The following is a 25,921-nucleotide window of genomic DNA, read 5'->3' as shown; positions in this document are numbered from 1 at the left end:
CTTCTTGGTCAAATAGCCCTTACACAGCCTGGAGGTGTGTTGGGTCATTGTCCTGTTGAAAAACAAATTATCCTCCCACTAAGAACAAACCAGATGGGATGGCGGATCGCTGTAGAATGCTGTGGTAGCCATGCTGGTTAAGTGTGCCTTGAATTCTAAATAAATCATAGACAGTATCACCAGCAAAGTACCCCATACCATCACACCTCCTCCTCCATGCTTCACGGTGGAAACCACACATGCGGAGATTATCAGTTCACTACTCTGCGTCTCACAAAGACACGGCGGTTGGAACCAAAAATCTCAAATTTGGACTCATCAGACCAAAGGACAGTCTAACATCCTTTGCTTTTGTTTCTTGGCCCAAGCAAGTCTCTTCTTATTATTGGTGTCCTTTAGTAGTGGTTTCTTTACAGCAATTCAACCATGAAGGCCTGATTCACGCAGTCTCCTCTGAACAGTTGATGTTGAGATATGTCTGTTACTTGAACTCTGTGAAGCATTCATTTGGCATGCAATTTCTGAGGCTAGTAACTCTAATGAACTTAACCTATGGAGCAGAGGTAACTCTGGGTCTTCCTTTCCTGTGGCGGTCCTCGTGAGAGCCAGTTTCATCATAGCGCATGATGGTGTTTGCGACTGCACTTGAAGAAACTTTCAAAGTTCTTGAAGTTGTCGGGATTTATTGACCTTCATGTCTTAAAGTAATGATGGACCGTCATTTCTCTTTGCTTATTTGAGCTGTTCTTGTCAAAATATGGACAAATAGGGCTATCTTCTGTATACCACCCCTACCTTGTCAAAACACAACTGATTGGCTCAAATGCATTTAGGAGGAAAGAAATTCCACAAATTAACTTTTAACAAGGCACACCTGTTAATTGAAATGCATTCCAGGTGACTACCTCATGAAGCTGGTTGAGAGAATGCCAAGAGTGTGCAAAGCTGTCAAGACAAAGGGTGGCTACTTTGAAGAATCTCAAATATAAAATATATTTTGATTTGTTTAACACTTTTTTGGTTGCTAAATGATTCCATATGTTTTATTTCATAGGTTTGATGTCTTCACTATTATTCTACAATGTAGAAAACAGTAAAAATAAAGAAAAACTCTGGAATGAGTAGGTGTCCAAACTTTTGACTGAAACTTTTCAAAAAACCTCTTCCAAAATATAGTATATGAATGTCTTGTTCCCCAAGGTGAATTCAAGAACAAGTAACAATGGATGCACTGAACACTGCTATACCTTGAGTGTGGTGGATCTGTTCCCTCTCTATCTATCTCCACACAGATGGATAACTGATCTAGAATCAGTAAAGACATCTTGATTCCCACATGGAGCTTATTATACATCACAAGAATAGGACCAACATTGTGGCTGCTTCCCAAATGGCACCCTATTCCCTATTTAGTGCACTGCTTTTGACAAGGGCCCAGAAGGCTCTCATCAAACGTATTGCAAAATGTAGGGAATGGAGGGCAATTTGAGATGCAGCCTGTGTATGTATCTAGTCTCTTCTATCACCATAACTACTTACAGTTGATATAGATCTATAGTACGATAGATCTGCATGCATTTCCTTTTACACACAAGTGTGTAACTGATCTAGAATTATAAATCTGGATTCCCTAAGGGACCCTATTCAACTAAATAAAACTATGGTGAGTTTATGGTGACACGTCAAACTATTTTCCCTGACAGGGTTTAACGTTCTTCTAAATCCAGTGTCTGGTATAAGAAACATTTCTATATTCACTTCTCAACCAGATCCTACTGTATGTTGAAGATTAGAGATTGGAAGGTGGTGCTGTTTCTCCCTTAGCTACAAATGAAAGGGGCAGCATGAACAATTGAAGTGGGAAGTTTACATGCACTTAGGTTGGAATCATTAAAACTTGTTTTTCAACCACTCCACGAATTTCTTGTTAACAAACTATAGTTTTGGCAAGTCGGTTAGGACATCTACTTTGTGCATGACACAAGTAATTTTTCCAACAATTGTTTAAAGACAGATTATTTCACTTATAATTCACTGTATCACAATTCCATTGGGTCAGAAGTTTACATACACTAAGTTGACGGTGCCTTTAAACAGCTTGGAAAATTCCATAAAATGGTGGCTTTAGAAGCTTCTGATAGGCTAATTGACATCATTTGAGTCAATTGGAGGTGTACATGTGGATGTATTTCAAGGTTTACCTTCAAACTCAGTGCCTCTTTGCTTGACACCATGGGAAAATCAAAAGAAATCAGCCAAGACCTCAGAAAAAAATGGTAGAACTCCACAAGTCTGGTTTATCCTTGGGAGCAATTTCCAAACGCCTGAAGGTACCACGTTAATCTGTACAAACAATTGTATGCAAGTATAAACACCATGGTACCACGCAGCCATCATACCGCTCAGGAAGTTCTGTCTCCTAGAGATGAACGTACTTTCGTGCGAAAAGTGCAAATCAATCCCAGAACAAGAGCTAAGGACCTTGTGAAGATGCTGGAGGAAACAGGTACAAAAGTATCTATATCCACAGTAAAACGAGTCCTATATCGACATAACCTGAAAGGCCACTCAGGAAGGAAGAAGCCACTGCTCCAAAACCGCCATTAAAAAAAGCCAGACTATAGTTTGCAACTGCACATGGGGACGAAGATCGTACTTTTTTGAGAAATGTCCTCTAGTCTGATGAAACAAAAATAGAACCGTTTGGCCATAATGACCATCGTTATGTTTGGAGGAAAAAGTGGGAGGCTTGCAAGCCGAAGAACACCATCCCAACCGTGAAGCACGGGGGTGGCAGCATCATGTTGTGGGGGTGCTTTGCTGCAGGAGGGACTGGTGCACTTCACAAAATAGATGGCATCATGAGGCTGGAAAATTATGTGGATATATTGAAGCAACATCTCAAGTCAGGAAGTTAAAGCTTGGTTGCAAATGGGTCTTCCAAATGGACAATGACCCCAAGCATTCTTCCAAAGTTGTGGTAAAATGGCTTAAGGATAACAAAGTCAAGGTATTGGAGCGACCATCACAAATCCCTGACTTTAATCCTATAGAACATTTGTGGGCAGAACTGAAAAAGCTTGTGCGAGCAAGGAGGCCTACAAACCTGACTCAGTTACACCAGCTCTGTCAGGAGGAATGGGCCAAAATTCACCCAACTTAATGTGGGAAGCTTGTGGAAGGCTACCCAAAACTGACCTAAGACAGGGAATTTTTACTAGGATTAAATGTCAGCAATTGTGAAAAACTGAGTTTAAAAGTATTTGGCTAAGGAGTATGTAAACTTCCGACTTCAACTGTAGAAAAAGATGGAAAGAGAGGAGAGGAGGGAAGGGAGTAGGGAAGAGAGGAGGGAAGAGAGTAGGGGAGAGAGGAGTGGAGAGAGTAGGGGAGAGAGGAGTGGAGAGAGTAGGGGAGAGAGGAGTGGAGTGAGCAGGGGAGAGAGGAGTGGAGAGAGCAGGGGAGAGAGGAGTGGAGAGAGAGGAGTGGAGAGAGCAGGGGAGAGAGTAGGGGAGAGAGGAGTGGAGAGAGCAGGGGAGAGAGGAGTGGAGAGAGCAGGGGAGAGAGCAGGGGAGAGGGCAGGGGAGAGAGTAGGGGAGAGAGGAGTGGAGAGAGCAGGGGAGAGAGGAGTGGAGAGAGCAGGGGAGAGAGGAGTGGAGAGAGCAGGGAGAGAGCAGGGGAGAGAGGAGTGGAGAGAGCAGGGGAGAGAGGAGTGGAGAGAGTAGGGGAGAGAGGAGTGGAGAGAGCAGGGGAGAGGAGGGAAAGGGGCTGAAGGAGAGCAAGATGGTTGGGTATAGAGGAAGAAGAGTAGTGGAAGAAAAAGGGTGACAATGCAGGAAGGAGAGTGATAACGTGAGAGTTGAATAAAGAGACAGAATGAGAGAGAGGGAGAGAGTAAGTGAGGAGCTAAGTCAATACAATAGAAGACCCAGGCAAATACCACAACAGCGTAGTGGCGAGACAGAGGAGGAATTCAGGAGCATATGACTAACCCCCCCACTACTCCCCCCTTACACAAACACACGCTCTCTTTCCCTCTCCCTCCCTCCCTTTCTGCCTCAGAGGATATAAATAGCCCTCATTCAAAGGTAAATGGATGTGCTCACAGGGAAAAGCAGGAAGTGCTGGAGGGTTGCCAAGACGACCTACCTCTCCCCCTTCACCCCCATCTTCCGCTTTCCTCACCAGCTCACATCATCGATCTAAGCATCTAAGCTACCGTACCCCCCCTCCCTCTGCTTCTATCACTCTCTCTCCTTCATCTCATCTATTTAGTCTATTCATCCTGTCTCAAAAGACAAGGCTATTCTTTTATGGGTCTCTTAAATGCCCAGACCCCTCTCATTCGCATTGGATATATAGAAATGAACATCAACTTAAACCCTTACACCCCTAACACTGAACACACACCACACACACACAACCCCTCTTACCACCCAGTCAAGTACACACCCCTCCAGCATAGCTCTGGTTGCTTATTTCCACACGTATCAGAGTGTTACCAGTCTGTGTTCATTAATACGGAATAAAAGTCCTTACTGGGTAATTGTGTGTGTGAGAGTGTGTGTGAGAGTGTGTGTGTGTATAACTGGGTAATTGACCCAGGCTGATGTAATTCCTCCCCCAAAGCCAAATAAAAGCCTCATTTGACCGCGTTCCTGCTATTGAAAATGATGGGATCGGCTCTGAAGAGTCAAAAAGAGGGAGGGGCGGGGAGCGCTTTGGTTCGGCGACCGTTCTGCTGTTTATGTTGTGCAAGAGTAGTTTGTGCTCCTACCTACCGCCCTCCATCTCTTCATCCCCACAATCTCTCTCAAAAAAGATATATTATTCCCCACAGATCTATTGCACTTTAATTGAACTTTGGTGGTCCCCCTTTTATATTCTCCTTTCACTATCTTTCTGATTTGCAGTTTGCTGTTTCGTCTCCTCCAGTTTCCTCAACCCCTTTACTTCAAAGGGAGAAGTGTGTGTGTGTGTGTGTGTGTGTGTGTGTGTGTGTGTGTGTGTGTGTGTGTGTGTGTGTGTGTGTGTGTGTGTGTGTGTGTGTGTGTGTGTGTGTGTGTGTGTGTGTGTGTGTGTGTGTGTGAGTACAGTGGGTACTCCTACCAATTACTAGGCCCCTATACATACAACACCAAGGCCTTTACTTTCATTTCCCCCTAGGAAAGATTGTGATCCACTTCCACTTGTATTTCCCCTTTCCCCCTCTTCTACTGGAGGATACGGAAAGAGGAGAGGAGAACAATAAGGAGGAGAAAAACATCTGAGGAATAATCAAGGTTTGTTCTCGCATCAAAGACAATGCATATCTTCCACTGGCAGACAGAGAGGCAAGCAGACAGGCAGGCAGGCAGGCAGGCAGGCAAGCGGACGGACGGACAGGCAGGCAGGCAGGCAGACAGACAGACAGCCAGACAGGCAGACAGGCAGACAGGCAGGCAAGCGGACGGACAGACAGGCAGGCAAGCAGACAGACAGCCAGACAGGCAGACAGCCAAACAGGCAGGCAGACAGGCAGGCAAGCGGACGGACAGACAGACAGACAGAGGCAAGCAGACAGGCAGAAAGACAGGCAGGCAGACAGCCAGGCAAGCGGACGGACGGACAGACAGACAGAGAGGCAAGCAGACAGGCAAACAGGCAGGCAGGCAGGCAGGCAGACAGACAGACAGACAGACAGACAGACAGACAGACAGACAGACAGGCAGGCAGGCAAGCGGACGGATGGACAGACAGACAGAGAGGCAAGCAGACAGGCAGATGGACGGACAGACAGACAGACAGACAGACAGACAGACAGACAGACAGGGAGACAGATAGGGAGACAGGCAAGCAGACATGCAAGCAGACAGGCAAGCAGGCGGACAGGCAGAAATGCAGGCAGACAGGCAGGCAAGCAGGCGGACAGGCAGAAATGCAGGCAGACAGGCAGGCAAGCAGGCGGACAGGCAGAAATGCAGGCAGACAGACAGGCAAGCAGGCGGACAGGCAGAAATGCAGGCAGACAGGCAGGCAAGCAGGCGGACAGGCAGAAATGCAGGCAGACAAAAAGGCAGACAGGCAGGCACACGTCGGGAGGAGCAATACTTATTTACGTTCTAGTATATTTGTTTATTTATTTATTATTATCGTCATCTACCAGTGTACAGCGTGTCTGAATATAGATGTAGCTTTGCTGCCTAGTGCTCATTGCGTTAGTATTGATTGAACATCGTAATATCACCTAGAAGAATGTGACAGGAAAATACACTCACTGACCAGTTTATTAGGTACACCACCCCGTTAAAGAAAATGGTTATCTCCTACAGACAGTGAGTCACATGGCCGTGGCTCGCTATATAAAGCAGGCAGACAGGTATTGAGGCATTCAGTTACTGTTTGATTGAACGTTGGAATGGGAGAAATTAGTGACCTAAGCGACTTTGAGCCTGGTGCCGATTCAAGTATCTCAGACACGGCTGGCCTCCTGGGATTTTCACACACGACTGTGTCTAGGGTTTACAGAGAATGGTGCAGCAAACAGAAAACATCCAGTCAGCGGGCAATCCTGTGGGTGAAAACAGCTCAGTAATGAGAGAGGTCAAAGGAGAATGACAATAATCGTGCAAGCTAACAGGTAGGCCACAAACAGACAAATAATGACGCAGTACAACAGTGGTGTGCAGAGCGGCATCTCGGAACGCACAAGTCGTCAATCCTCATCACGGATGGGTTACTGCAGCAGACGACCACACTGGGTTCCACTCCTATCAGCTAAAAACAAGAAGAAGCGGCTCCCGTGGGCACGTGGTCACCAACACTGGACAGTTGAGGAGTGAAAAAGCATCACCTAGAACATGACAGCGAGTTCAGTTTAGTTGAGTGGCCTGGTCAGTCCCCAGACCTCAACCCAATAGAGCCTCTTTGGGATGAGATGGAACGGGCTGTTCACAGCACCAATCTACCGCCGTCCAATTTGCAGCAACTGCGTGATGCCATCACATCAGCATGAACCAACATCGCTGTGGCACGTTTCTGACACCTTGTAGAATGCCCTAAAGAATTCTGTCCGTTCTGGAGGCAAAAGGGGGTCCGACCCGGTACTAGATGGGGGTTTCAATGGGTACAGTATATCACATAGTATGTGTATGGATTGTACTGTATATCACATATTATGTGTATGGATTGCACTGTATATCACATATTATGTGTATGGATGGTACTGTATATCACATATGATGTGTAAAGATGGGCACTGTATATCACATAGTATGTGTATGGATGGTACTGTATATCACATATTATGTGTATGGATGGTACTGTTTATCACATATTATGTGTATGGATGGTGCTGTATATCACATATTATGTGTATGGATGGTGCTGTATATCACATATTATGTGTATGGATGGTGCTGTATATCACATATTATGTGTATGGATGGTACTGTATATCACATATTATGTGTATGGATGGTGCTGTATATCACATATTATGTGTATGGATGGTACTGTTTATCACATATTATGTGTATGGATGGTACTGTATATCACATATTATGTGTATGGATGGTACTGTTTATCACATAGTATGTGTATGGATGGTGCTGTATATCACATATTATGTGTATGGATGGTACTGTTTATCACATAGTATGTGTATGGATGGTGCTGTATATCACATATTATGTGTATGGATGGTGCTGTATATCACATATTATGTGTATAGATGGGTATCTGGATGACTGGAGAGTGGGAGGGGAAAAAGTTGCTCCTGATCTTGTTTTAATCCTCCCAATGGGGATGAGTGTTAAGGGATGAGTGTTAAGGGATGAGTGTTAAGGGATGAGTGTTAAGGGAGATGAGTGTTAGGGGAATGGGTGTTAGGGGAATGGGTGTTAGGGGAATGGGTGTTAGGGGAATGGGTGTTAGGGGAATGGGTGTTAGGGGAATGGGTGTTAGGGGAATGGGTGTTAGGGGAATGGGTGTTAGGGGAATGGGTGTTAGGGGATGAGTGTTAGGGGATGATTGTTAGGGGAATGAGTGTTGGCCGCCACTCAATCCCAAGCCTCGTCTGTGCTTGCTAGCGATGCCGTCAATGGATCAACTGGAAGACCTAAATGAAACCACGGCCCCTCCCCCCTATACTGTAGTAGCGTTAGGACAACTGCCACGGGTGTCCAGGCTCCCCCAGGGTCTCTAAGCCTGACACACCTCCTCCTCCTCAGTGGCTCTCAGAAAAGCATTGTGATAACAGCAGGACTGCTCCTTTAAATACACCAAAGAAAAGAATTGAAGAGAAAATGTGGCTATAAAAAAAACTGTTTGGCTAACTTGTGTGTATGTGTAGGGGGGGGGGGGGGGGGGTGCGTGAGGGGGGGTCAGTGCATGGGGCGGGTTTGGTGTGTGTGTGTGGGGGGGGGGGGGTTGGTGTGTGTGGGGGGTTTGGTGTGTGTGAGGGGGGGGGTTGGTGTGCGTGTGTGTGGGGAGGGGGGGGTTGGTGTGTGTGTGTGTGGGGGGGGTTGGTGTGCGTGTGTGTGGGGAGGGGGGGTTGGTGTGTGTGAGGGGGGGGGGACAGAGCGCGTGCATGAATGTGTATTTATAGGTGTGTGTGTGTAAGTGTGTCTCCCCTGAACTCATCCTTCACACCCACAGCCAGCTCAGGGAGAGGAGAGAGACGCTGGGCAGCTGATCAATGCCTGCTCATCAGTCTCTGTCTAGGGGGTATATAGACTCACCTCACACACACACACACACACACGCGAGCACGCACACACCGAGAGAGACATATACATACTAGATAGCCTATCCCCTGGTCCCCATAGGAACATAGTGTAGTGCTGATGGTAGTCAATGTCACTGCAGAATGTCCATATAACTATTACACACAGCAATCATGTTGTTGCTTCACAACATACAACAAACTGTGAGGTTGAAGGTCAAACACACTGGGTGAGCGTGTCATATTCCCTAGGGGAAAATCTTACTTTCTGCCCTTGAGCAAGGCAGTTAACTCCTAACAACAGCTGCCACCGGGTGCTGATGACGTCGATTCAGAGGGTTGGGTTAAATGCGGAAGACACATTCAGTTGAATTCATTCAGTTGTTCAACTGACTAGGTACCCCCTTCCCTAGTGCACCATAAACAGAATAGGATGCCATAACCCTGGTTAAAAGTAGTAGTATGGAATAGGATGTTATAACCCTGGTTAAAAGTAGTAGTATGAAATAGGATGTTATAACCCTGGTTAAAAGTAGTAGTATGGAATAGGATGTTATAACCCTGGTTAAAAGTAGTAGTATGGAATAGGATGTTATAACCCTGGTTAAAAGTAGTAGTATGGAATAGGATGTTATAACCCTGGTTAAAAGTAGTAGTATGGAATAGGATGCTATAACCCTGGTTAAAAGTAGTAGTATGGAATAGGATGTTATAACCCTGGTTAAAAGTAGTAGTATGGAATAGGATGTCATAACCCTGGTTAAAAGTAGTATTATGGAATAGGATGCTATAACCCTGGTTAAAAGTAGTAGTATGGAATAGGATGTTATAACCCTGGTTAAAAGTAGTAGTATGGAATAGGATGTTATAACCCTGGTTAAAAGTAGTAGTATGGAATAGGATGTTATAACCCTGGTTAAAAGTAGTAGTATGGAATAGGATGTTATAACCCTGGTTAAAAGTAGTAGTATGGAATAGGATGTTATAACCCTGGTTAAAAGTAGTAGTATGGAATAGGATGCTATAACCCTGGTTAAAAGTAGTAGTATGGAATAGGATGTTATAACCCTGGTTAAAAGTAGTAGTATGGAATAGGATGTCATAACCCTGGTTAAAAGTAGTATTATGGAATAGGATGCTATAACCCTGGTTAAAAGTAGTAGTATGGAATAGGATGTTATAACCCTGGTTAAAAGTAGTAGTATGGAATAGGATGTTATAACCCTGGTTAAAAGTAGTAGTATGGAATAGGATGTTATAACCCTGGTTAAAAGTAGTAGTATGGAATAGGATGCCATTTTGAATGCAGCCTCAGAGTTGTGTGTGTGTTTAAGGTGAAAATCCCCATGTAAATGAGCAGAAGAAGAGACTGTGAAAAGACAGAGACTGACAGAAGGTTGATCTGATTTAGAGATAGGTGGTGTATGACTGTGTCCCAAATGGCACCCTATTCCCTATATAGTGCACTACTTTAGACCAGACTCTGTTTAAACAATACACAGGGAACAGGGTGCCTTTTGGGACTAAACCTAGGTGTTGAGAGTTTGAAGGGGGAAGTGGTGAGCCCTATCTCACTGAGAGGTGTCAGGGGGGAAAGACTGATGCTATCTGGAGAGATGGTGGGATGGTGAGACCCAGATCAACACCTTTGACACATTGGATGGGAAATACACACACACACACACACACACACACACACACACACACACACACACACACACACACACACACACACACACACACACACATACACACACACACACACACACACACACACACACACACACACACACACGGCAGATCACCGTGGAACCCCCAGTGGAGCTGGGCTGTACTGTTAAAGTGCTATTTGGTGTTATTTCAGAGCAGAGAGCACTGTCTTCTTGTAGTGTTTCTCAGGACACACACACAAACTTTAGAAAAAAGCACGCTTAAAAACCTCTCATAAAAGTCTAGATAGTACATAGTGTTAGTAACAGTTGAGAGTGAGTATCTAAAAAGCTAGATCTAGGCAGTTTGGAGGTCAGTCTGTGATATTGAAAAAGACAACAAGTTGACAGACCAAACACACCCTGTGGGTGATGGTGAAGCATAGAAAAGGATCAGGTCCTCATATCTTTGCAATAAACCCAACACAGCCATGCAATCTCCATAGACAAACATTGGCAGTAGAATGACCTTAATTAAGAGCTCAGTGACTTTTAATGTGGCACCATCATAGGATGCCACCTTTCCAACAAGTCAGTTCGTCAAATTCCTGCCCTGCTAGAGCCGCACGGTCAAACATAAGTGCTGATATTGTGATGTGGAAACGTCTAGGAGCAACAATGGCTCAGCCGCAAAGTGGTAGGCCACACAAGCTCACAGAACAGGACCGCTGAGTGCTGAAGTGCGTAAAAATAGCCTGTCCTCGGTTGCAATACTCACTACCGGGTTCCAAACTGTGTCTGGAAGCAACGTCAGCCCAATAACTGTTCGTCGGGAGCTTCATCAAATGGGTTCCCCTGGCCGAGCAGCCACACACAAGCCTAAGATCGCCATGCACAATGCCAAGCGTCAAGTGTAGAGGTGCAAAGCTCACCGCCATTGGACTCTGGAACAGTGGAAATGCGTTCTCTGGAGTGATGAATCGCACTTCACCAGGTGCCATTTAAAAAAAAAATGATTTACGTAACCTTTATTTAACTAAGCAAGTCAGTTAAGAACAAATTCTTATTTAAAATGACGGCCTAGGAACAGTGGGTTAACTGCCTTGTTCAGGGGCAGAACGACAGATTTTTACCTTGTCAGCTCAGGGATTCGATCTACCAACCTTTCGTCACTGGCCCAACGCTCTAATCACTAGGCTACCTGCTGTCCCAAATCCAACGGATTATTCTGGGTTTGGCGGATACCAGGAGAATGCTACCTGCCCAAATGCATAGTGCCAACTGTAAAGTTTGGTGGAGGAGGAATAATGGTCTGGGGCTGTTTTTCATGATTTGGGCTAGGCTCCTTAGTTCCAATGAAGGGAAATCTTAATGCTACAGCATACAACGACATTCTAGACGATTCTGTGCTTCCAACTTTGTGGCAACAGTTTGGGGAAGGCCCTTTCCTGTTTCAGCATAACAATGCCCCCGTGCACAAAGCGAGGTTCATACAGAAATGGTTTGTGGAGATCGGTGTGAAAGAACTTGACTGACCTTAACAGAGCCCTGACCTCAACCCCATCGAACACCTTTGGGATGAATTGGAACGACAATTGCGAGCCAGGCCTAATCGCCCAACATCAGTGCCCGACCTCACTAATGCTCTTGTGGCTGTCCCCGCAGAAATGTTCCAACATCTAGTGGAAAGCCTTCCCAGAATAGTGGAGGCTGTTATAGCAGCAAAGGGGGGGATCAACTTCATATTAATGCCTATGATTTTGAGATGTTCAAAGAGCAGGTGTCCACATACATTTGGACATGTTGTTTATTTCCTACAAGCTGATCGAAATGTAAACGTTTCTGAGTTTGTCTGTTCATAGGAGAAAAGTATGAAAAATGAAAAGATTTAATTCCCTTGCCCCAAAAAATGGGGAAATTATTTGGAGGAAGAAGAGAAGTTTCTAGGGAGGTTTTAGATACAGTATTTCTGGTGACAGATGACAGTTGTGTTGAAAGAAACTCTGTCCTCCTCTCCTTCCCTTCCTGCACCCCAGACCATCAAAGATTGACACAACTGTCAGAAAATAATTTTGAGGCAAGGCCACGAGGGTTGGAATCAGTAGAATAAAACGTACTTTTCCTCAGTGACGGACTGGCCATCTGGCATTTTGGGCAAATGCCAGATGGGCTAGTCCATTCTTAGCCAAGTGGGCCTGTCTAACATGGGTTTTTCACAGAAAATGATAATTATCTGGCTAAAAATGGGGACCTCAATGGAAAAAATTGGCTAGTGTGGGGGCCTTGAGGGAAAAAAATGGAGCAGTGTGTTCGAAATGTGAGGGTTGATTACTGGTCGTAGTCCGCCCCTGCTTTTCCTCCTTCCCTCTCCCCTTACCTTGTTCAACCCAGACTCAGACATAGCTCAGTGGCACCACTAAAAAGAAAACGGGAGAAGACCTTAAAATTGTCTGAAAATTATTTAGACAAGTAGAACAGGTTTTATAATGTAACCGCTCCTCAAACTTCATCTGCATGCCCCAGACCTACTGAACCAAAGAAAGATTCAGGAAAAACATTTGGAAATGATTTGGGCAAGGAGAGTGAAGTTTCAGGGGGTTTAGATATGTTTTGGGGTAAAAAAAAAGGATTGCTGTAGCCTTATGTCTCACCCTGGACTAAAAAGGACTAAAAAAAGATCATTAGATATGATCTAATGACAGATCCCACTCCACCTTCCATCTCCCCTTCCCATCCTCACCCTCCTACCCCCATGTAGGTGTATAGATAGACATGAGTGGCGCCCCCTATGGGTGAGAAGGACCACCCCTACCCGACACTCACCGTCCTCGGTGGGCACGTAGACGTTGAGGTAGAGGCAGTCCTCGCTCTGGTTCTGGATGTAGCTGGCCGCCACATCCAGGTTGTCTGTGAACCACACCGGCAGCATGATCTCTGGCAGCACGCCGTGCACGTTCTGCGGGCATACCGGGGCGAATGCTGTGGCGTTGCGGATCTCCTGCCAAGAGCCCGGTGCCTCGGGCGGCTGAAAGCGCCGGTCTCCGATGGGCGCGGTGGCGTAGGGCACGCCCAGGTACTGCTCCACCGGCCCCAAGATCTCGTTGTTCAGGTCCTTTTTGAGCCCGCGCAGCTTGCCGTAGTTGGTGGTCACTGTGGGCAGCTTGTTGGTGGGGTCTATCTTCTGGCAGGAGGTCAGAGAGAGGTGGAGAGCCAAGCCCAACAGCCAGACTAGGCAGGTGTCGGCCATGTTGCAGCGGGGGCGGGGACTAAAGCTGAGACCCCGCCCATTTGGCTTACACAGGGATAGAGGGAAAAGATACATGACTGATAGCTATAGACTCCACCTCCAACTCAACGATTATCGTCCGTCTATGTTAGGGTTCCAAAGAGGACTCAATGTTCATGAAGATATAGAATATTGGAGAGAAATGGGATAGAAAGAGAATAAGAGAGAAGGGGTAGTTGAGAGTGTTTATGAAAGAAAAAGTGGACCCTCAGAAAGGGTGGTCTGGAGCGAGGGAGTGAGGACAGGAGGATGGGTGGAGGAGGAGTGGTGTAATACAGGGGGGCTGGAGAGGTTGGGGGTTAGGGGGAGACCGGGCGGTCTTTAGAAGGTGTGGTTGTGGTCAGTGTTGGTGTTCTACGGTCGCGGTCGAGAACGGTTCCATGGTCAGAACTCTGTTACGTTCCATCCTCCTGTACGGTCCTCATCACGGTCGATGGCTGCGGTCACAGTTCCTGGTCAACTGTCGCCGTCACAAACGAACCCTGCAGAAGAGAGGGGGCAGAGAAGGTGGGAGAGAGGGAAAAGGAGAAAATCACAGATTAAGGATTACTTTTGATATCACAGATGGCCTACCAATCAGTACAGCCCATCATTCATGTCTGTATTGCTATCTGTGAATTTCTAGCAAATGACCTGTAAGTCATTTAGTGTACTGGGAATGAAAATCTATATCAATATCAATATCGTCCCTGACTTATTTCACCCATAAAAACAACCCCTACACATTGTGACGGCTCCAATACATCTATGTAGGGATTCATCACCATCAGCGTTCCAAAGATAACTCACTAAAGTATAGACATAATCACATTGCTCATCCAAGCCCTCTAGGATCGTCGCTGATCCATCCTTAGTCCTTATTATGGGCTGTGATCACCATGGAGACGCTATTGATGCCCCAATAGTTATAGATATTAATTTCCTATTGGGCAGCTGTGGCAAAGCTGACAAACACTCGCACACACTCAGAAGGATGCACGCTTGGACACTCACACACACAGGGGCCCAAACACAGAAACACAGACACAAACACACACACACACACACACACACACACACACACACACACACACACACACACACACACACAGGATACTGGATTAGACCGGTCTTTCACTGACCGTAAGGGTCAATGGTCAACAGTGGCTGTTTATAAGCAGCTTAGAGAAGCTTCCGGATGCTTTGGATCCCAGCTGCGGCATGCAAACACAAACGCACACACACACATCAATAAGTATATACACATATGGGAATGCACCAATCTGCACACACATACTGAGTGAGAGAGAGAGAGAGAAATTGAGAGAGGGAGAGAGAGGGAGAGAGAGAGAGAGGGAGAGAGAGAGAGGGAGAGAGAGAGAGAGAGAGAAAGGGACTATCCAAAACGGAGATGTATGGATAAACCATTTCTCCAATCTTTTTGGCACTAGAATAAAGAACAAACAACAAAAACATTTACATGATCAAATACAAATCTTAGAATCATCTATTAAAGACTGCCAGAAACCACTGGATTCTACAATTAAATTCTACAACCACCTAAAAGAAAGCGATTCCCAAACCTTCCATAACAAAGCCATCACCTACAGAGAGATTAACCTGGAGAAGAGCCCCCTAGGTAAGCTGGTCCAGGTGCTCTGTTCACAAACACAAACAGCCCCCACAGAGCCCAAGGACAGCAACACAATTGGACCCAACCAAATCACAAGAAAACAAAAAGATAATTACTTGACACATTGGAAAGATTGTACAAAAAAACTGCAAAGTAGAATGCTATTTGGCCCTAAACAGAGAGTACACATTGGCAGAATACCTGACCACTGTGACTGACACAAAATTAAGGAAAGCTTTGATTATGTACAGACTCAGTGCGCATAGCCTTGCTATTGAGAAAGGCTGCCGAAGGCACACCTGGCTCTCAAGAGAAGACAGGCTATGTGCACACTGCCCACAAAATGAGGTGGAAACAGATCTGCACTTCCTGACCTCCTGCCAAATGTATGACCATATTAGAGATACATATTTCCCTCAGATTACACAGACCCACAAAGAATTTGAAAACAAATCCAATTTTGATAAAGTCCCATACCTATTGGGTGAAATACTACAGTGTGCAATCACAGCAGCAACCAGTGGAGAACAAACACCATTGTAAATACAACCCATATGTATGTTAATTTATTTTCCCTTTTGTACTTGAACTATTTGTACATCGCTACAACACTGTGACATAATATGACGTTTGAAACGTCGTTATTCTTTTGGAACTTATTTTGGAACCTTGTCACAATACAACTGATTGGCTCAAAAGCATTAGGAAGGAACAAAATACATAAAAGGCATACCTGTTAATTGAAATGCATTCCAGGTGACTACTTCATGTAGCTGGTTGAGAGAATGCCAAGAGTGTGCAAAGCTGACATCAAGGCAAAGGGTGGCTACTTTGAAGAATCTAAAATATAACATATACTGTATTTGGATTTGTTTAACACTTTTTTGATAACTAGATGATTCCATGTGTATTATTTCATAGTTTTCATGTCTTCACTATTATTCTACAATGTAGAAAATAATAAAAAATAAAGAAAAACCCTTGAATGAGTCGGTGTGTCCAAACTTTTGACTGGTACTGTATGTTTCCCATGCCAATAAAGCCCCTTAAATTGAATTGAGAGAGGCGAGAGAGAGATTTGTCTCTTATATTCCAGTAGCATAGCATTGCCTCTCTCTCTCTCTCTCTCTCTCTCTCTCTCTCTCTCTCTCTCTCTCTCTCTCTCTCTCTCTCTCTCTCTCTCTCTCTCTCTCTCTCTCTCTCTCTCCTCTCTCTCCTCTCTCTCTCTCTCTCTCCTCTCTCTCTCTCTCTCTCTCCTCTCCTCTCTCTCCTCTCTCCTCTCTCTCTCTCTCTCTCTCTCCCTCTCCTCTCTCTCCTCTCTCTCTCCTCTCTCTCTCCTCTCTCTCACTCTCTCTCTCCCATCATTAATGTTACTGTCAAGCTGTACTCCTAGGTGGCGTACCAAATGGCACCCTATTCCCTATATAGTGCACTCCTTTTGAACAGGGCCCATAGGGTTCTGGTCAGAAGTACTGCACTATGCAGGGATTAGGATGGCATTTGGAACACAGCCTTAGTCCCTCCAGTTTGTCCCTTGTTATTGGGTTATCACCATCCCATAATTGTTCCATTTAATGTCCTCATTAACTGTATTATTGCTTCAGCTGTCTGGGTTTGCTTTTTGCCAATAAAGCTATTTGTATTTGGAATTGAGGGAGAGGAGACGGTGAGTTAATTTGGAAGCAGAGTTCTGATGGGGCGATGAATTTAAACACAGATAGGTTGATGCAAATAATAAGGAGTCGGTTTTGTGAAGAAAATACTCTTTCTTTGGTTCAAGGAAATTCTAATGTATTTTAGCTCAGTTCATGCAGTTTGGGGTAGAAAAGCATTGCGGATATGATGTGCCTGTAAAGCTAGCGTGACTGTGGGGTGTGGAATTGGAATACAATGAAAATGTTCACCGTGTCTTGACTGTTATATTCCTTGTCCCCACTTTATTGTACATTCCATCCTGTTATGTTTCTGTCTGTTTCTATTGCTCCCTTGTGTGTCCTCTCTCTCTCTTTTCTCCCTCTATTCTTCTTTACGCGTTCCTATTATTTTCTCTCCCCGTCTTTATCCAAATCTTTTAGCCCCTAGAGTGTGCATGCATGCGTGCTTTTGAGTACACACGTTCCAGTTTGTGTGTGTGCCTCCATTCTTATACTGTATGTGTGTGTGTATACACATTTTCCAGTGTATGTGTGTGTGTGAATCAGTATGTGTGTGTGTGTGTGTGTGTGTGTGCGCCTGTTCACATCCGTGTGTGTGTTTAAACATTCCTGTGTGTGGGTGTGTGTGTGGGGAGGGGGGCCTATAGTCTCTGTGTGGTTTCTCTTCTCCTAATTCAACCTCAGAGAGAGGAGACACCAGAGAAACCTTCCCCACGCACCCAATATCCCAATAACACACCAGGCCACAACACATTCAACTTTCATGCTCAAAAACACATAAAAGAGGCCAAGAGAGGAAGTCTCATCTTAGATCAGGAAGGTATATAGCAAAGAGAGGGTGTTAATATGGAACTGATCTCAAGGCAAATCGTAACTACCTAAGGACTTTGTAACCCTGCTAAACTGATCAGCGTAATAATGGTCAAGGTGACCTCCAGGGTGGAGGACGCATCTGGCCCAGATCAACACTCCGTCCTGGGGCTTGGTTAGAGGACGATCCAGGGTGGACATCGGGGTACTGGCAGATGTTAGGCTGCCTGAGGGACAGCCAGGTGTCAGGGCCCATCTGAGAGGCTTCTAATTGGATAATTGTTTCAATTACGGAGCCTAATTGGCCAAGCTAGCATTGCCGGGGGGGTTGCCGAGGAGCAGCAGGGGGAAAGAGCCAGGGACGGCAGTATTCCAACATCAGAGATGTCACGCCAGCGGGCCACTTTTTTGTTAGGTAGTTCCCACTTGAATACACTCGCTCGCACGCACACACACATACATGATTCATATGAGGGAACACAACATCAGAATAGTATTTTCTCCTGTCCTACGGAGAACAGGGGGAACACAACATCAGAATAGTATTTTCTCTTGTCCTACGGAGAACAGGGGAACAGGGGAACAGGGGGGCACAACACTGACGTGGTGTTGGCAAGCCGCCAGTGTGAAAATAAAAGCATTTCTTTCTGTCACTCAGTCTCTGCCCCCCCCCCATGGTATACTTGAAGAATTACTTTGATGGACACTGTGTTTTATCCCTTTATCCCTTCATTCCTCCAGCCCTCCACTCTTTCATCTCTCCGTCCATCTCATCACGACTTCCAAAGGCTCAGAGTTTTCAGTTCTAAATCAGCTGAGCTCGTTTTAATTACAAAAAATGATGACAAAATCCCAGTTGACAGTGTGGAGACGGTGTAGCTACCTGACACTGTGTATGTGTTTGGTCTAAGTGTTGGGGAGGTCAATCTGAAGCCTTGACACAGTGACGGTGGAAGACAGTGATTGAGGGAGCAGATTGCCCCTTTAGTCTCTGCGGGTGACAAGAGAAGAGAGAGCAGAGTGGGCGACCCAGTCTGACCCCTCCTGTGACAGGACGACTGCTCGGCATTCTTTGAGGCGGGGCGGCTGGTCGGTCACCATGGTGACAGCAGGCAGACAGCTCAAGACAGAGGTTGGCCATGCCAACGGGCAGGTCAGCAGTAGTTCACACCACTGTCACTAGAACTGTCTCCTTTCTTTATTTATTTTATTTTATGGTATCATCCCCCCATCATCGCTCCTCTATCTCTCTGTCTGTCCACCAGGGAGGAAGAGAGGGATGAGTTGACCTAGAGTTCAGTAGGAAAGTCAACGATGGAGAGAGAGAGAGAGAGAGAGAGGAGAGGAAAGGAGAGCCTGAAGAGACAGCAATCAGATACTGCCATATCTCTCGTTCAGACCTGATGATTTGCTTGCAAACTCTCACCTTTCTCTTTCATTCTCTCTCTTTCTCTCTCACCATTCTCTCTTTTGCTCACCTTTTTCTTTATCTCTCCATTCTCTCTCTCTATTCTCTCACGATTGTCTCTCTCGCTTTCTTTCTATTCTCTCATCATTCTCTTTATTGCTCTCTCTTTCTCTCTAATCTCTCACCATTCTCTCTTTCTCTCTCTAATCTCTCACCATTCTCTCTCTCATCATCTTTAGATACATGTTTTCTCTGCTGCTTACACACAACAATGTCAATAGTGCTTGGATGGCTACTACCTAACTACTCACCAGCCAGTTACTATCTATTATCTGATCTTGCAGTGTGTGTGTGTGTGTGTGTGTGTGTGTGTATGTGTGTGTGTGTGTGTGTGTGTGTGTGTGTGTGTGTGTGTGTGTGTGTGTGTGTGTGTGTGTGTGTGTGTGTTACTGTAATGTTAATTCACTGGTGATTCTCCCCAAATCCCCATTCACTGAACTGGTAAAAGACTCTCAGCAAGAATGGTCTGATAGGATGCCAATTCTACTAGAGTTAGAAAGGACAGGAAAGAGGGAAAAGGAAGAGAGAAAGAGAGCGAGAGACAGAAATAGAGAAAGAGAGAGAGAGTGCGAGCGCGAGAGAGAGAACAGAAGTGATTCATGAGAAGAGAATGAGGGTTGGTGGGAGAATTGTAGACAGCTACACACACACTTCAACACTTCACTTCAGGGAGGGTGACTCAGAGGTTTCGGACCAACAGAGCACAAAATTGGAAACAATACGACGGCAAGAGTTAAAAGAAAATATTTACAGGGTTTGAGCTTGTGTGAGAGCATGGTTTCTGCCGACGGTCAGTGGCTCTGGGTCTAGCTCTAAGGAGCATGGAGGGGACTGGACACTCATTAGCCAGCTACTGTTTAGATGAATCACTGTCTGACAGACAGAGAGGGGCTGTGTTCCAAATGGCACCCTATTCCCTAGTGAACTACTTTTGACCAGAGCCTTATGGGGAAAGAGACTGAGAGACAAGAGACAAGGGCCACATCACTCTGCTTGTTATGTCTTATCTGTCTACACATACACGCCCATACAGCTGATACAGACGGGACGGGACGGGACGGGACGGGACGGGACGGGACGGGACGGGACGGGACGGGACAGACGGACGGACGGACGGACGGACAGACAGACAGACAGACAGACAGACAGACAGACAGACAGACAGACAGACAGACAGACAGACAGACAGACAGACAGACAGACAGACAGACAGACAGACAGACAGACGCACATACACTGGATATATCTGATACAACAGATATAACACAGAGGTCCACAGGTAGATAACAGATACAGTTGAAGTCGTAAGTTTACATAAACTTAGGGTGGAGTCATTAAAACTGGTTTTTCAACCACTCCACAAATTTCTTGTTAACAAACTATAGTTTTGGCAAGTCAATTAGGACATCTACTTTGTGCATGACAATTTATTTTATTTTTTTCATTTTTCCAACAATTGTTTAAAGACAGATTATTTCACTTAGAATTGTAATACAATTCCATTGGGTCAGAAGTTTACATACACTAAGTTGACTGTGCCTTTAACCAGCTTGGAAAATTCCAGAAAATGATGTCATGGCTTTAGAAGCTTCTGATAGGCTAATTGACATCATTTGAGTCAATTGGAGGTGTACCTGTGGATGTATTTCAAGGCCTACCTTCAAACTCAGTGTCTCTTTGCTTGACATCATGGGAAAATCAAAAGAAATCAGCCAAGACCTCAGAAAAAAAATGTAGACCTCCGCAAGTCTAGTTCATCCTTTGGAGCAATTTCCAAACGCCTGAAGGTACCACGTTCATCTGTACAAACAATAGCACGCAGGTATAAACACCATGGGACCACGCAGCCATCATACTGCTCAGGAAGGAGACGCGTTCTGTCTCCTAGAGATGAACGTACTTTGGTGCGAAAAGTGCAAATCAATCCCAGAACAACAGCAAAGGACCTTGTGAAGATGCTGGAGGAAACCGATACAAAAGTGTCTATATCCACAGTAAAACTAGTCCTATATCGACATAACATGAAAGGCCGCTCAGCAAGGAAGAAGCCACTGCTCCAAAACCGCCATAAAAAAGCCAGACTACGGTCTGCAACTGCACATGGGGACAAAGATTGTACTTTTTGGAGAAATGTCCTCTGGTCTGATGAAACAAAAATAGAACTGTTTGGCCATAGTGACCATCATAATGTTTGAAGGAAAAAGGGGGAGGCTTGCAAGCCGAAGAACACCATCCCAACCGTGAAGCAGGGGGGTGCAGCATCATGTTGTGGGGGTACTTTGCTGCAGAAGGGAGCGTACTTCACAAAATAGATGGCATCATGAGGAAAAAAAATTATGTGGATATATTGAAGCAACATCTAAAGACATCAGTCAAGAAGTTAAAGCTTGGTTGCAAATGGGTCTTTCAAATGGACAATGACTCCAAGCATACTTCTAAAGTGGCTTAAGGCCAACAAAGTCAAGATATTGGAGTGGCCATCACAAAGCCCTGACCCCAATCCCATAGAAAAATTGTGGGCGGAACTGAAAAAGTGTGTGCGAGCAAGGAGGCCTACAAACATGACTCAATTACACCAGCTCTGTCTGGAGGAATGGGCCAAAATTCACCCAACTCATTGTGGGAAGCTTGTGGGAGGCTACAAGAAACGTTTGACCCAAGTTAAGCAATTTAAAGGCAATGCTACTAAATACTAATTGAGTGTATGTAAACTTCTGACCCACTGGGAATGTGATGAAAGAAATAAAAGCAGAAATAAATCACTCTCTACTATTATTCTGACATTTCACATTCTTAAAATAAAGTGGTGATCCTAATTGACCTAAGACTGAATTTTTACTAGGATTAAATGTCAAGAATTGTGAAAAACTGAGTTTAAATGTATTTGGCAAAAGTGTATGTAAACTTCCTACTTAACTGTATATTGTATATGTGTGTGTGCTCCTGTGTGTGTCTGCCCAAGTGTACATGCCTCTCACTAGTTCCTGGGCGGGTGGTAGTGCGTCACAGCCAGCCCCAGCGTTGTTCTCTGACTGCCCTTCTGTCTGAGTCCTGACTGACTCCTCTAGAAATCAGCTGGGGCTAATTGCACTCACACACACTCTAACAAAACACACATGCAGCTAGCACATCTGGTTCCTTGGAAGTTGTGGGAACGTACATTTTTGGTTTCCCATTGGTACTGGCAACGATGCTATATGTTTCCTGACCACTAAAAAAATGTAAGCTTTCTGAGAATGGAAGTGAACATTTTGCCTGTTCTGGGAACGTACATTTTTAGGTGCAGGGAGGTTCTGAGAACATTTTATCAATGTTCCCCGAAAGTTTTCCTGGGAGGTTTTATTAACATTCTGAGAAAATAAATTACAGGTTATTTGGATGTTTTTGAATAACTTCCTTAAAACTTTCACTGAATGTTTCAATATGACTTATTAGCACTGCTAGTTTAGTCGGGGTTAACTGTTTTGAACTGCAAGCACACATGGAAGTTAATTTGCTGAGGCATTAATCATGCAAACACAGTTCTCTAATATTTATTGTGGCACGGCATTAGTGAGATTTGAACGTATAATCTTGTGTTGTCTATCCATGGAATTAGTCCACAGTGCCACCAGGGTGGAGCTAGCATGCCATGTTTTTTTGAACTCCTACAATGCTGTTCATTTTAGTCTATTCAAACAGACCCCATTTCAAAGGAAACAAGCACTCATTAAGACCAGGTGTGGCCAACTAGTGGGTGTGGCCAACACACCTGAACACACTTAACAAGATAGAGGATAGAGAGTTTTGTTGATGCTGAGAACGGAATGTAGATGCGTTTTCATATAACATTCTTAAAACATTCTTTGAAACTTACTGAAGTTTTCTTATCGTTTTTATGGAACATTTTCTTAACGTTCCTGGAAGAATTTGAGAACCTAACTTATGCAAAAGTACTGAAATTCCTACAGAAGAACGTTGTTTCTTAACATTCTATTAACTATTTGAGAACATTCCTCATGTCAAACCAGTTGGAGAATGTTCCTAGAACATTACCAAAATGTTAATTAAATGTAACCATGTTTCAACTTTTAGGAAACATTCTGTTAAAGTAATGAAATTACAAGAAATGTATGTTTTTTGTCAAGTTCTGTAACGTTCGTCTGGTGGTGTATGAACGGACCAAGGCGCAGCGGGTGATGAATACATAACTATTTATTTCAAAACAGACGAAACACTGACAAAACACTAGAACAAACTACAAAACAATAAACGAAGGCAACAGACCTGAAACAACCGAACTTACATATAGACGAAGGACGCAAGAACAGGAACAGACTACCTAAAACGAACGAACAAACGAAACAGTCCCATGTGGATTACACAGACACAGGAACAATCACCCACAAACAAACAGTGAGAACACCCTACCTTAATATGACTCTCAATTAGAGGAAAACGCAAAACACCTGCCTCTAATCAAGAGCCATACCAGGCAACCCAAAACCAACATAGAAACGGAAAACATAGACTGCCCACCCAAAACTCACGCCCTGACCATCACACACATAAAAAACACCAGAAAACAGGTCAGGAACGTGACAGAACCCCCCCCTCAAGGTGCGAACGCCGGGCGCACCAGCACAAAGTCCAGGGGAGGGTCTGGGTGGGCATCTGACCACGGTGGTGGCTCAGGCTCCGGACGCTGTCCCCACACCACCATAGTCACTCCCCGCTTCTGTATCCCCCTCCCAATGACCACCCTCCAACTAAAACCACCTAAATGAAGGGGCAGCACCGGGATAAGGGGCAGCACCGGGATAAGGAGCAGCACCGGGATAAGGGGCAGGTCCGGGCTGAGGGACTCTGGCAGGTTCGGGCTGAGGGACTCTGGCAGGTCCGGGCTGAGGGACTCTGGCAGGTCCGGGCTGAGTGGCAGCTCATGACTGAGTGGCAGCTCATGACTGTAGGGCAGCTCATGACTGTAGGGCAGCTCATGACTGTAGGGCAGCTCATGACTGTAGGGCAGCTCATGACTGTAAGGCAGCTCATGACTGTAAGGCAGCTCATGACTGTAGGGCAGCTCATGACTGTAGGGCAGCTCATGACTGTAGGGCAGCTCATGACTGGAGGGCAGCTCATGACCGGAGGGCAGCTCTGGCAGCTCCTGACTGGCTGGCGTCTCTGGCAGCTCCTGACTGGCTGGCGTCTCTGGCAGCTCCTGACTGGCCGGCGTCTCTGGCAGCTCCTGACTGGCCGGCGTCTCTGGCAGCTCCTGACTGGCCGGCGTCTCTGGCAGCTCCTGACTGGCCGGCGTCTCTGGCAGCTCCTGACTGGCCGGCGTCTCTGGCAGCTCCTGACTGGCCGGCGTCTCTGGCAGCTCCTGACTGGCCGGCGGCTCTGGCAGCTCCTGACTGACTGACAGATGGCTCAGACGGCGCTGGGCAGACAGATGGCTCAGACGGAGCTGGGCAGACAGGCAGTGCAGAAGGCGTTGGGCAGACGGCCGACTCTGCCTTGCTGAGGCGCACAGTAGGCCTGGTGCGTGGTGCCGGAACTGGAGGTACCGGGATGACGGCACGCACTTCAAGGCTAGTGCGGGGAGCAGGGACAGGGCACACTGACCTCTCGAAGCGCACTATAGGCCTGGTGCGTGGTACCGGAACTGGAGGTACCGGGCTGAGGGCACGCACCTCAGGGCGAGTGCGGGGAGAAGGAACAGTGCGTACAGGGCTCTGGAGACGCACAGATGGCTTAGTGCGTGGTGCCGGAACTGGAGGCACTGGGCTGGAGACACGCACCATAGGGAGAGTGCGTGGAGGAGGAACAGGGCTCTTAAAACGCACTGGAAGCCTGGTGCGTGGTGTAGGCACTGGTGGTACTGGGCTGGGGCGAGGAGGTAGCGCCGGAAATACCGGACCGTGTAGGCGTACTGGCTCCCTTGAGCACTGAGCCTGCCCAACCTTACCTGGTTGCATGCTCCCCGTAGCCCGTCCAGTGCGGGGAGGTGGAATAACCCGCACTGGGCTGTGTTGGCGAACCGGGGACACAATGCGTAAGGCTGGTGCCATGTAAGCCGGCCCAAGGAGACGTACTGGTGGCCAGATATGTAGGGCCGGCCTCATGACATTTGGCCCAATGCCCAATCTAGCCCTACCAGTGCGGGGAGGTGGAATTACCCGCACTGGGCTATGCACCCGTACAGGAGACACCGTGCGCTCTACTGCGTAACATGGTGTCTGCCCGTACTCCCGCTCTCCACGGTTAGCCTGGGAAGTGGGCGCAGGTCTCCTACCTGCCCTCGGCCCCCTACCTCTTAGCCGGCCCCCTACCTCTTAGCCTCCCCCCAAGAAATTTTTGGGTGGTACTCACGGGCTTTTGTCCCCTCATAACTCCGGTTCCCTTCTCCGGTTGCCTCTGCTCTCCTCAGTGCCTCCAGCTGTTCCCATGGGAGGCGATCCCTTCCAGCCAGGATCTCCTCCCATGTGTAGCAACCTTTCCCGTCCAAAACATCCTCCCAAGTCCATTCCTCCTTCTTGCGCTGCTGCTGTCGTTGCTGTCCGTTAACCCGCTGCTTGATCTGGGTTTGGTGGGTGATTCTGTAACGTTCGTCTGGTGGTGTATGAACGGACCAAGGCGCAGCGGGTGATGAATACATAACTATTTATTTCAAAACAGACGAAACACTGACAAAACACTAGAACAAACTACAAAACAATAAACGAAGGCAACAGACCTGAAACAACCGAACTTACATA

The 25,921-nt window shown here is 46.1% G+C and overlaps 1 protein-coding gene across 1 annotated transcript in view; it reads right to left on the bottom strand.

Moving 5' to 3' along the window:
• The window catches only part of LOC129835334 (neuroligin-2-like), a 207,691-nt gene that overhangs the window by 70,834 nt on the left and 110,936 nt on the right, over window positions 1-25,921 (bottom strand). Inside the window, exon 2 of the mRNA XM_055900928.1 lies at window positions 13,177-14,121. Coding sequence (XP_055756903.1) covers window positions 13,177-13,675 — 499 coding nt within the window. The 5' untranslated portion in view covers window positions 13,676-14,121. The remainder of the gene's footprint in view (window positions 1-13,176; window positions 14,122-25,921) is intronic.

This window comes from Salvelinus fontinalis, chromosome 36 (genome assembly GCF_029448725.1).
Source record: "Salvelinus fontinalis isolate EN_2023a chromosome 36, ASM2944872v1, whole genome shotgun sequence".
NCBI classification, from domain to species: Eukaryota; Metazoa; Chordata; class Actinopteri; order Salmoniformes; family Salmonidae; genus Salvelinus; species Salvelinus fontinalis.
Note: the sequence above shows the minus strand (reverse complement) of the source record. Positions and strands in the feature narration are given on the sequence as shown.